Source organism: Equus przewalskii, chromosome 5 (genome assembly GCF_037783145.1).
Source record: "Equus przewalskii isolate Varuska chromosome 5, EquPr2, whole genome shotgun sequence".
Lineage (NCBI taxonomy): Eukaryota > Metazoa > Chordata > Mammalia > Perissodactyla > Equidae > Equus > Equus przewalskii.
In genome coordinates, this window is record NC_091835.1 from 68,167,380 (window position 1) to 68,179,718 (window position 12,339).

The following is a 12,339-nucleotide window of genomic DNA, read 5'->3' on the forward strand; positions in this document are numbered from 1 at the left end:
ATATTCTTCATTGGGGGTCCTTCTAGTTGTGGCGTGTGGGACGCTGCCTCAGCGTGGTTTGATGAGCAGTGCCATGTCCACGCCCAGGATTCCAACCAACGAAACACTGGGCCGTCTGCAGCAGAGTGTGTGAACTTAACCACTTGGCCACGGGGCAAGCCCCAGGGATTGTATTCTTGAGTTCTCTTTCTGTTAGTGTGTTATTGGAGTATAGAAATCTAACTGATTTTTGTAAGTTGATTTTGTACCCTGCAACTTTGCGGTAGTCGTTGATTATTTCTAATAGTTTTTTGATGGATTCTTTAGAGTTTTCTATATGTAAAATCATGTCATCTGCAAACAGTGAGAGTTTCACTTCTTATTGCCTATTTGGACTCCTTTTGTTTCTTTTTCTTGCCTAATTGCTCTGGCCAATACCTCCATACAAAGTTGAATAAGAGTGGCAAGAATGGGCACCCTTGTCTTGTTCCTATTCTCACAGGGATGGCTTTCGGTTTTTCCCCATTGAGTATGATGTTGGCTGTGGGTTTGTCATAGATGGCCTTTATTATGTTGAGGTACTTTCCTTCTATACCCATTTTATTTAGAGTTTTTATCATAAATGGATGTTGGATCTTGTCAAATGTTTTCTCTGCATCTATTGAGAAGATCATGTGGTTTTTATTCTTCGTTTTGTTAATGTGATGTATCACATTGATTGATTTGTGGATGTTGAAGCATCTCTGTGTCCCTGGTATAAATCCCACTTGATCATGGTGTATGATCTTTTTAATGGGTTGCTGTATTGGGTTTGCCAGTATTTTGTTGAGGATTTTTGCATCTATATTCATCAGCAATATTGGCCTATAATTCTCCTTCTTTCTGTTGTCCTCATCTGGCTTTGGTATCAGGGTATCAGCCTCGTAGAATGTGTTAGGAGGTATTCCACCTTCTTCAATTTTTTGGAATAGTTTGAGAAGAATGGGTGTTAAATCTTCTTTGAATGTTTGGTAGAATTCTCTAGAGAAGCCATCTGGACCTGGACTTTTGTTTTTTGGGAGGTTTTTGATTACTGTTTCAATCTTGTTGCTTGTGATTGGTCTATTCAGATTCTCGATTTCTTAATTTAGTTTTGGGAGGTTGTATGAGTCTAAGAACTTGTCCATTTCTTCTAGGTTGTCCACTTTGTTGGCATGTAGTCTTTCATAGTATTCTCTTATAATTCTTTGTATTTCTGTGGTATCTGTTGTAATTTTTCCTCTTTCATTTTTAATTTTATCTGTTGAGCCTTCTCTCTTTTTTTCTTAGTGAGTCTGGCTAAGAGTCTGTTAATTTTGTTTATCTTCTCAAAGAATCAGCTCTTAGTTTCATTGATCCTTTCTACTGTCTTTTTTGGTTCAATTTGATTTATTCTCTAATTTTTATTATTTCCTTCTGCTAATATCGTACGGTTTCTTTTTGTTTCAGTTCAAAGTATTTTCTAATTTCATTTACGCAGTTTTTTCTTTTGGTCTATGGATTACTTAGAAGTATGTAGTTTAATTTGGACACATTTGGAGATTTCCTAGACTTCTTTCCGCTGTAGATTTTTTTAAAGATTTTATTTTTCTTTTTTCTCCCAAAGCCCCCCGGTACATAGTTGTGTATTTTTAGTTGTGGGTCCTTCTAGTTGTGGCATGTGGGATGCTGCCTCAGCATGGCTTGATGAATGGTGCCATGTCCGTGCCCTAGGATTCGAACTGGCAAAACCCTGGGTCGCCGAAGCAGAGCACACAAACTTAACCACTTGGCCACGGGGCCGGCACCTCCACTGTAGATTTTTAATCTAATTCTGTTGTTAGAGAACCTGTTTTATATGATTTCAGTCCTTTTAAATGTATTAAAGATTTCTTGTGGCCTGTCACAGGATTTGACAAACTTTTTCTGTAAAGGACCACATAGTAAATATTTTAGGCTTTGTGAGCTGTATGGTCTCTGTTGCAACTACTCATCTAGGCTGTTGTAGTGCAAAAGGAGCCATACACAGTACAGAAACTAATAAGCTGGCTGTGTTAGAATAAAACTATTTTTAAAAACCAACAGTGGGACCAGATTTAACCCTTGGGCTATAGCTTGCTGACCTTTGACCTAGTATATTATCACTTCTGGAGAATGTTCCATGTGTATTTGAAAAGAATGTGTATTCTTTTCTTGTTGTATAGAGTATTCTTGATTTTCTGTCTGGGTTTTAATCAATTATTGAGAGTTAGGTATTGAAGTCTTCAATTATTGTTGAATTGACTATTCTTTCAGTTCTGTCCATTTTTACTTCATATATTTTAGGTCTCTATTATTCAGTGAATATACATTTGTAATTGTTATATGTTCCTGATATCATGACTGTTCTATCATAATGATATATGCCTTTGTCTCTAGTAATATTTTTTTGTCTTAAAGTCTATTTTATCTTACATTAAGCTCTCTTACTGTTACTCTTTGCTTGATACATCTTTTTCCATCCTTTTACTTTCAGTCTCTGTGTGTGTGAATCTATAGTATCTCTTTTGTAGATAGCGTATAGTTGCAGCCTTCTTTTCCATTCAATAAAACAATTTCCATTTTTTAAATTTTATTTATTTATTTGTTTATTTATTTCTGCTTTATCTCCCCAAACCCCCCCTGTACACAGTTGTATATCTTAGTTGCAGGTCCTTCTAGTTGTGGGTTGTGGGATGCCGCCTCAACGTTGCCTGATGAGCAGTGCCATGTCTGCGCCCAGGATCCGAACCCTGGGCTGCCGCAGCAGAGCGTGTGAACTTAACCACTTGGCCACGGAGCCAGCCCCCAGTTTCTATTTTTGAGTGGAGTCTTTAATCCATTCTTATTTAGTGTAATTTTAAGTCTCCAGACTTTAAGTATGTTAAGAATGAAACACCACCTTGGATACAGTATACTCTCTATGAGTCTGTTATTTCTTTTCCAAAAAATAAAAAGAACAAAGTTACCACTCTTGCAACAACAGGAGGAAAACTCAGGAGAAATTCAACATTGTTTTTCACTGAGAAATACCTAATGTCGCATAGTTTATTTAATAGAGCCTGAGTTGCCTGTATACTAAGCCAGTTTAAGAATGTGATCTGTAACTCACAGTCTTAATTAGATGGATAAAAATTTAATGGGGGGCTGGCTGCGTGGCCGAGTGGCTAAGTTGGCACACTCTGCTGCAGGCGGCCCAGTGTTTCGTTGGTTCGAATACTGGGCCCGGACACGACACTGCTCATCAAACCTCGCTGAGGCAGCATCCCACATGCCACAACTAGAAGGACCCACAATGAAGAATATGCAACTATGTACTGGGGGGCTTTGGGGAGAAAAGGAAAAAAATAAAAAATCTTTAAAAAAAAAAAAAGTGAATGGGTTCATTAATGCTGTGAAAAGAAACAGTGACCTACCTGCCAAGTGGCAAAGTGGAAGTAATTGATCTGGTAATAATTTAATTACCAGATAATTTAAAATGCAGAGGCTTCCAGGTGGTGAGTTATTTTCATAGTGCTTGCTCTGGACATTATAAAATGCATCTTAACTTATCACAGTTTACTTTAGATTCATACTAGTTTAATTCTGTAAGATAACTTTTCTTTCCCCCTGCTTTGTACAATTGTTGTCATATATGTTACATCTATATTTGTTATAAAGCCAATAACACACTATTATTATTACTGCTTAATACAATCTTGTCTTTTAAATAATTTAAGAGGAGAAAGTAAAAAATTTACATTTATACAATCTTTTAAATTTACCCATATATTTACTTTGTCCAGTGCTTTTCATTTCTTTATGTAGATTCAAGTTAACCATCTGGTTATCATTTCCTTTCAGCCCTAAAGACTTGCTTTAGTATTTCTTGTATGTCAGGTTTGCTAGCAATGGATTCTCTAAGTCACTGGGAATGTCTTTATTTCACCTTCATTTTTGAAAGATAGTTTTGCTGGATATAAAATTCTTGCTTGACGATTTTTCTTTAAACATTTTGAATATATCCTATCACTGTCTTCTGGCCTTTCTTGTTACTGATGAGAAGTTAGCCAGTAGTTATTTGTTGCTTCCTTGTAAATGATGAGTTATGGGGGGTGGGGTTTGCTGCTTTCAAGATTTTCTGTTTTGGGCTTCCATCAGTTTTGCTATATGTGTAGATATTGATCGCTTTGTGTTTATTGTAGTTGTGATTCATTAAGCTTCTTGAGTCTGTAGGTAACTTTTTAAAAAATATCAGTTTGCATTATTTTTGGTCATTATTTCTGTCTTCTCTGTCTCTCCACTTCTTCTGGAACTCTTAATTCATGTATGTTGGTACACTTGACATTGTTCCTTAGGTCTGTGAGGCTCTATGTTGTTTTTGGTTTTGATTTGTGTGTGTGTGTGTGTGAGAGAGAACGACTGACCCTGAGTTAACATCTGTTGCCACTCTTCCTGTTTTTTTTTTTTTTTTTTTTTTTGCTTGAGGAAGATTGCCGCTGTGCTAACAAGTGTGCCAATCTTCCTGTATTTTTGGGGGGATACTGCCACAGAGTGGCTTGACAAGCAGTGCTAGGTCTGTGCCTGGGATCAGAACCTGTGAACCCCAGGCCACCAAAGCAGAGCACACAAACTTAATCACTCACAATGCTGCCACTGGGCCTGGTCCTGTGTTGTTTTTTTAATTCTTTTCTCTCTCTTTAGATTAGATAATTTCTATTACTCTTTTTCAAGTTTTGTGGTATTTTTTCTTCTACTTCAGTATTCAATTCTAGGATTTCTATTTATCCCTTTTTTTATGATTTCTTTTTGTTGAGATTTTCTATTTGTTTGAGATTATCTATGTTGTCTCATGTTTTTCTTTAGTCCTTTAAAGCAATTTGAAGTAGTTTGGTAAATCTGGCATTTGGACTTACTCAGGCATATTTTCAATTCTGTGAGGTTTTTTTTCCTCCTGAGTTTGGGTCACACTTGGCTACATCTTTTCATGTCTGAAATTTTTGTTCAAAGTAGACATTTTACATAATATATAGTAGCAACTTTGGAGTCTCATTGTTTTCCCCTTCTGAGGGTTATTGTTGCTTTGTTACTTTGTTGGTTTTTAAGTAACTTGCCTAGACGAAATCTGGAATCTCTCTCTCTGGTGTGTGGCTGCTAGTATCTCCTCAGTTTTTTTCATTGTATCTATTCTGTTTTTAAATTTTTGCTGTCTTTTCATTTTATTTTTATCATTTTCTAGCTCTTATTTTATTGCATCTAGATTCTTATTTGAAGCATTCAAATAAGTATTCAAGGGGGAATCTGCCTTTGGTTTTGAGGGTTATGTTTTCCAAATTGGGTTCTTTGCTGTGTGGTAATTTCTTTTTTCTCATTGTCTGTCTCTTTTGTTAGAGGAGATTTGATAGTTGCTATGTCATTTTTATTTATCTTCTTTATGTGTTATGTGGACAGCTCTGTTTACACCTTTTGTTTGTAGTTACAGAGTACAGATGAAACATCTTTGATATATTTCCCACCTTATTTGGACCTTTCCCCACCCAATTCTGCCATCAACTATGGTTTGTTGTTGATTGTTGGTTTCAGTCTCTTTTCTTTAAGCTGAGGACACGATGGTAGGGAAGAGTTGCCAGTGAACAGTTTAATCCTTTTTGGTAGATCTGAATTCTGTTCTTTCTTCTAAACTGTCATAAAATGTTTTTTATCAGGCCCACTCTATCCAGTGGTAAGTTCCATAGCCTTTGCCTGATTCTCCTAATTGGAAGAATGGAAGATGATAAGCTCCAGAGGTTCAGCCGGCATTTCCTGAGGGCCCATATTGTTTTGTAGAGCCTCTTACTCCTTTTTTAGAGGTATAATTGACATAAGACTATATTATTTTCAAGCATACTACATAATGATCCAGTATTTGTATATATTACAAAATGATCAGCCACAAATGTCCAGTTAACATCTGTCACCATACAGTTTTTTTCTTGTGATGAGAACTTTCAAGATCCACTCTCCTAGCTACTTTCAAATATGCAATACAGTATTATTAACTATAGTCACCATGCTGTACATTACATCCCCATGACCAAATTCATTTTATAACTGGAAATTTGACCCTTTTGACCCTTTTCACCTGTTTCACCCACCCAATGCCTCAGGCAACCACCAATCTGTTCTCTTTATACTTGGAGGCTCTTACTGTTGATGGATTTTTTTTTTTTTAACTTTCCCAGGGCTATCTACTCATTTCTTCATTTTCCTCTTTCCACATTGGAAAGTATTTCATATAAGGTTACTCTCGTTTCCTTCTTGGGTTGCGTTTTTTAAAATGTTTTTCTATCAGGTATCCAGGCATAGGAGTTCTATGATCCTCATCATGCTTTCTTTACCCAGAAATGTTGGGCATGTATTTTTAAAATAGTTTAGTAATGTGGAAAAAATAGCATTTGTATCTTTACAACTTATAGAAGCTTCCTGCAGTACTGACTAATTCAATTTTGATGTTTCAGTTTTCCTTGTGTAAATTCCTTTGTGCTCTCCCAACTCACCTCCCCCACCACCCAAGTTTCTTGCAGCTGTATTTGATCTAGGAAACCTGAGGAGAGGTTAGATGTAAGAAATTCTGGAGGAAGAGAAAAAGACCCTTGATTTGGGCAGGAAGAGCGGGTGGTAAGAAAGATCTTAGGGAGTGATAAGAGGTAATATTTTAGTTTGTGAAGCAGAGATGGGGATAAGATATTTAGGATAAGTACAAAAGATAAGACTAAGAAAACATACTTTCTGAACTTAAAAGATAGTTTGATTTTATGATTAAAGTTTCTTAAGGTGCAAAATATTGCTTTTTATAGCTACATTCTTTCTAGATTACTTTTAATAGCAAATTTCGTCTGGAAAAAATACAAAATAAAACCTGTGGATATCTCTCAGAAATTTTATTCAGATAGCCATGACTGTAATGGTAATGTGTGTGTGTTTTTCCTTCCAGAATCTCCCTGGAAAAAGAGACGGGAATATCTGCAATGATACTTCCTGACAAGAAATTGATACAAGAGAAGGAAAGGAGATCAACAGCTAGTGAGCAGAGTTTCAAATAACCAGGATTTTGTATTTACCACCTCCAACCACAATCTTCTGTTGCCTACTTTTAAATCAGATAACTGCACTTAGACCCAGACAAGGGGAAAGGATACTTTTCTTCTGCATTTTTTGAGATCAAAGAAACTGCAATGTCTAGGAAACAGAACCAGAAGGGTAAGATTACATGTGGGTGTAAATTGTTGACAGCATAGTTGTGGAGTAGTAATTACCATTTATATCTACATATTTACAAAATGTTCTCTGAGTGTGTTTTGGATGTTTATACTTTCCCTCACCTGCTGCGTTAGTACTGATAGTTATAACTTATCTGTCTGTCATGACTGCAGTTAATTTTAGAAGAGTACAGAACATTCACAGCTTGATCTTTTGTCTCTTTAACTGTTTGTGGGTATTACATTATAGCTTTGTGTGTTACTAGTTTGGGAATTGATTCATATAATAATTGCTTTTCTACTCTTATAAACCTATTAAAGTGGGATATACCTACAGGAAAGCCAAATGCATCTTGAAAATGCACTTTTTGGACAGTGAACATATGTTATGGGGGGTGGTGGGAGATAACTTACTGCAGGATATTCGCTATCCTGTACTTGATGTTTCATTGGAGACAGGAAATGAAGCAAGAGTAAGCGCTTCCAGTTTTTGATTCTTTCTTTAGCTTTCCTTCCGGGATTATTACTCTTGCTTCTTGTCTCAAGTAAAATATAGGGTGCAAAGAGTCAAAAAATAGCAAGAATACTTATGAGGAGGGAAAGGACGACAAAGACTCTATGAAAACACTTTTTCAACTTTCCTAGAATAGTTGCAAAATTGTAAAGGGATAAATTTAACAATAGTACTAGAACTATTATACATCTGTAGCTGGAATATATTTGTAAAAAGAATGACCATAGCTATCCTGGATTTTCCCCCTCATTCACTTTGATTTTCAGTTTAAAGTTAATGTTCTTTACTTCAACACAAACCTATAGATCCAGGTCTCATGTATTAAATAGGAAGGAAATGCTTTTAAGCTTAATTTTGACTTGGCACTTCAAAAACTTCATTATAAGAAAATAATATACCAGGGCTGCTTGTGGTTTTAAAAGCTGTAGTTTCATTGTTTAGTAAATCTCTATAAAGAAAATCTGAGTTCTAAGGAATGATTAGATTAGTAGAAGCGGAACTGTTGTGGAATGAGATTTATCAACTGCAGAGTTTTTATAACCCTAGTTTGTTTCTTCTTAGTCCTCATAATTCAGTTTGCTTTTTTTCCCAGTTACACTTGAAACATTGAGTATCTGTTTTCCTCTTGTAAATGAGAAAACTAATAAAAATAGAATTCCAGGCTTTAAAATAAAATAATTTCATCTAAAAAAGTTTAGCATTTAATTTTTCCTTAAAAAGTTAGCTTCAGCAGATTGCTTTGACCTTTTTAAAACTACAATCTTGGTTTATTTCATGTCTGTTTTGCCAGAGCTGTAAAAAAGTATAATTACTTTTTGTAATTGGTATCTAATTACTATAAAATGAATTTATATTTTAGACCACATCGTAGGCATTAAGTGCTAACAAATTTTGATTGAATACACTTCAATTTACATTTAGTTTTAAGCAAAAGAAAGCTTATATGTTGTTAGGATTTTCTCTGAAACAAATCTATACATATAATCATGCCTGATATTTAGACCCAAAAAAGTACAAAATACTTATAAAATTTTATCTCATGTGTTCATTTATATATTTAAAATTTTGTTGTTTGGGGTTTTATTAGTCCAAATAATTATACTGACTTAATCACTTATTTATAATACATTAAAAAGAGAGGTACCATGGTAGCTTTTGTTCTCTAGTGACAACTCATTTATAAGGTGTCATTTTGTAATGAGTTTAGTTTTTATTCCACAATAGACCATGATTCCATATTTTCCTTTTGTCAGTAATACTTGTAAACTTCTTATTTAATGAAATATTTAGTGGAGTTAAACTTGAATGGCTTAAATTAAATTAAGGTCAGTTTCATTGCAACTATTGATTGTTCGAAGCATTTTAGCCAACACCTGGCAGAAGTCAGTTAGATCCGTGCTGCTTAGAGTGTGATCCGTGGACAGGTGTCTGTCTGTGAACGGGAGAAGTATTTAGAAAGGAGAGTGTTTAGAAACTCTTATAGCAACTTCACAGTGCTGCAACATCCAAACCCTTTTCAAAACAGTTTTATTGAGGTATAATTTAAATATCATCAAATTTGCCCATTATAAATGTACAATTTGATTATTTTCAGTAAATTTATGCAGTTTTGCAACCAACACCACAATGCTGTTTTAAAATGCTTTCCTTACCCAAGAAAGTTTTCCCTTACCTGTTTACAGTCATTTCCTGCTCTCAACCTCAGCCCCAGGCAAACACTGATCTACTTTCTGTCTCTTTGGTTTGGCTTTTCTAGAAGTTTCATATAAACAGACTAATACAATATATTTTTTGTGTCTGCCTTTTTTTACTTAGTGCATTGTTTTTGAGGTTCACCAATGTTATTGAATGTATCAGTACTTTGCTCCTTTTTACTGCTGATTAGTTTTAAGGTTATGAAAAAGAAAAACTCCATTTCTTTTAAACTCTACTACTCATAACATTTCTGTGACCAGATGTGTGGCTGTTTTTCCCACACTAGCCAGTTCTCTGATACCAGTTGAGTGTCCTACAATTTAACTCAATTCTGACACTATCTGCCTGGAGTTAGCGTCAGATCTCATAGGTTAAGGCCTCAGTCCTACAAGACTGCCCCCACTTCAGACACCAGTAGCAAGTAGCGGGTCCCCAGGTTACCCACACATCTGTCTGACATGGCTGCAAATGGGCAATTTCCATGACTCACTCTTCAGGTTCACTAATTTGCTCTAACACTCACAAAACTCAGGGAAACCCTTACATTTACTGATTTTTTATATAATAAAGGATATGATAAAGGATACAGATGAACAGCCAGATGGAGAGGTATATAGGGTGAAGTCTGGAAGGGTCCCAAGCACAGGAGCTTCTGTCCCCGTGAAGTTGGGATGTGCTACTCTCCCAGCACATGGATGTGTTCACCAACCCAGAAGCTCTCTGAATCTCATACTTTAGGGATTTTTATGGAGGCTTTATCACATAGGCATGATTGAGTATTAACTCTATCTCTGGCTCCTCTCCACTCCTTGGAGGATGGGAGTGGGACTTAAAGTTCCAAGCTTCTAATCATGGCTTAACTTTCTAGTGACCAGCTCTTCTCCTGAAACTATCCAGGAACCCACCAATTGCTGCATTAGACAAAAGACACTCCTATCACCCAGGAAATTCGAGGGATTTTAGGAGCTGTATGTCAGGAACTGGAGTCAAAGACTAAATATTACAATGAAAGATGCTCCTAGCACCTTTATCACTTAGGAAATTACAAAGATTTGGGGAGCTCTAGCTGGAAGCTGGGGATTAAGACCAAATATACGTTTCTTAGTATATTACAGTATCATAGGTTATATCACATTTTATTTATCCACTCAGAAGCTGATTATTCATTTGGATTATTTCCAGTTTGGGCTATTATGAATAATTATAAATTATGAACATTTGTTTACAAGTCTTTGTGTGGGCATATGTTTACATTTCTCTTGGGAAAATACCTAGGAGTAGAATTGTTGAACTTTCCAAGAAACTGCCAAACTGTTTTCCAAAGTAGCTGTACCATTTTACAATCCCACCAGCGATATATGTGGGTTTTGGATGCACCATATCTTTGCCAACACTTGGTATGGTCAATCTTTTTTATTATAGCTATTTTATTAGGTATGTAATGGTATCTCATTGTGGTTTTGATTTGCCCTTTTGTTTTTGGTGAGGAAGATTGGCCATGAGCTAATGTCTGTGCCAATCTTCCTCTATTTTGTATGTGGGACACCTCCACACTGTGGCTTGATGAGAGAGGTATGTAGGTTCCAAACTGGCAAACCCCAGGCTGCTGAGGTAGAACATGTGAACTTAACACTATGCCACTGGGCCAGCCCCAGTTTGCACTTTCTTAATGACTAATGTTGACTATCTTATGTGATTTTTAGTTTAGGTAGATAACTTATTTTTTCAGTATACAAGATCATGTCCACTTCTGTTCTGAGTGACTGTAATTTCTTTTTTCTTGCCTTTGCCTTGGCTTGAACCTCCATTACATTGTTGCAAAGAAGTGTGAGAGCAGATATCTTTTGCCTTGTTCTCAGTTTTGAGGAGAAGCAGTTAGTGTTTCACCATTAAATATGATGTTAGCTGTGGGTGTGTCCTAGATGCCCTTTATTAGTTTAAGGAAGTTTCTTTCTATTCCTATTTTGCTGAGTTTTTATGTGAATGGGTACTGGGATTTTGTCAACTGTTTTTTCTGCATCTACTTCAGTGGTTCTCAAACGGGAATGACTTTGGCCCCTAAGGGATATTTGGCAATGTCTGGAGACATTTTTGGTGGTCACAACTTACAGGCAGGGTGCTACTGGCATCTAGTGAGTCCAGGGTACTGTAAACATCCTACAGTGCACAGGACAGCCCTTCACAACAAGGAATTGCTTGGCCCAAAATGTCAATGCTGCTGAAGTTAGGAAAACCTGTTCTATTCATATGATTGCGTGGTTTTGTCCTTTATTAATATAGAGTATTATATTAATTAATTTTCAGATGTTAAGCCAATTCTGCATTCCTGGTATAAATCCCACTTGGTCATGATGTATAATCACTTTTTTATGTTACTGGTTTCTGTTTGCTAATATTTTGTTACAGAGTTTTAAACCTGTATTCATGAGGGATATTGGTCTGTAGTTTTTTGTTCTTGTGATGTGTTTGTCTAGTATATGATTTGTCCTGGAGAATGTACCATGTATGCGTAAAAAGAATGCATAGTGATCTGTTGTTAGGTGGAGTGTTCTATATATGTCAGTTAGATTAAATTGGGTGATCATAATGATGTTCAGAAAGTCATCTATATCCTTACGAACTTTCTGTTTAGTTGTTCTGTCATTTACTAACAGGAAAGTATTAAAATCTTCAGCTATATTTGTCAAATTGTGTATTTTTCATTTCTATTCTGTCAGTTTTTAATTCACATATTTGGGACCTCTTATTAAGTAGATATACATTTATAAATGTTATATCTTGCTGATATATTGATTTTCTTATCATTAGGAAATGTTCTCCTTTGTCTCTAGTAATACTCCTTGTCTTTAAAGTTTTAGTTTTTCTGATAGTTCTATAATACTATAATTCCAACTCTCTTATAGTTACTGTTTGCAGGGA

General features: G+C 35.7%; 1 protein-coding gene across 1 annotated transcript in view; it reads left to right on the top strand.

Annotated features, from left to right (window-relative positions):
• Positions 1 to 12,339, top strand: part of SPATS2 (spermatogenesis associated serine rich 2) — a 133,817-nt gene that overhangs the window by 60,221 nt on the left and 61,257 nt on the right. Inside the window, 1 exon segment of the mRNA XM_070621213.1 lies at positions 6,947 to 7,212. Coding sequence (XP_070477314.1) covers positions 7,188 to 7,212 — 25 coding nt within the window. The 5' untranslated portion in view covers positions 6,947 to 7,187.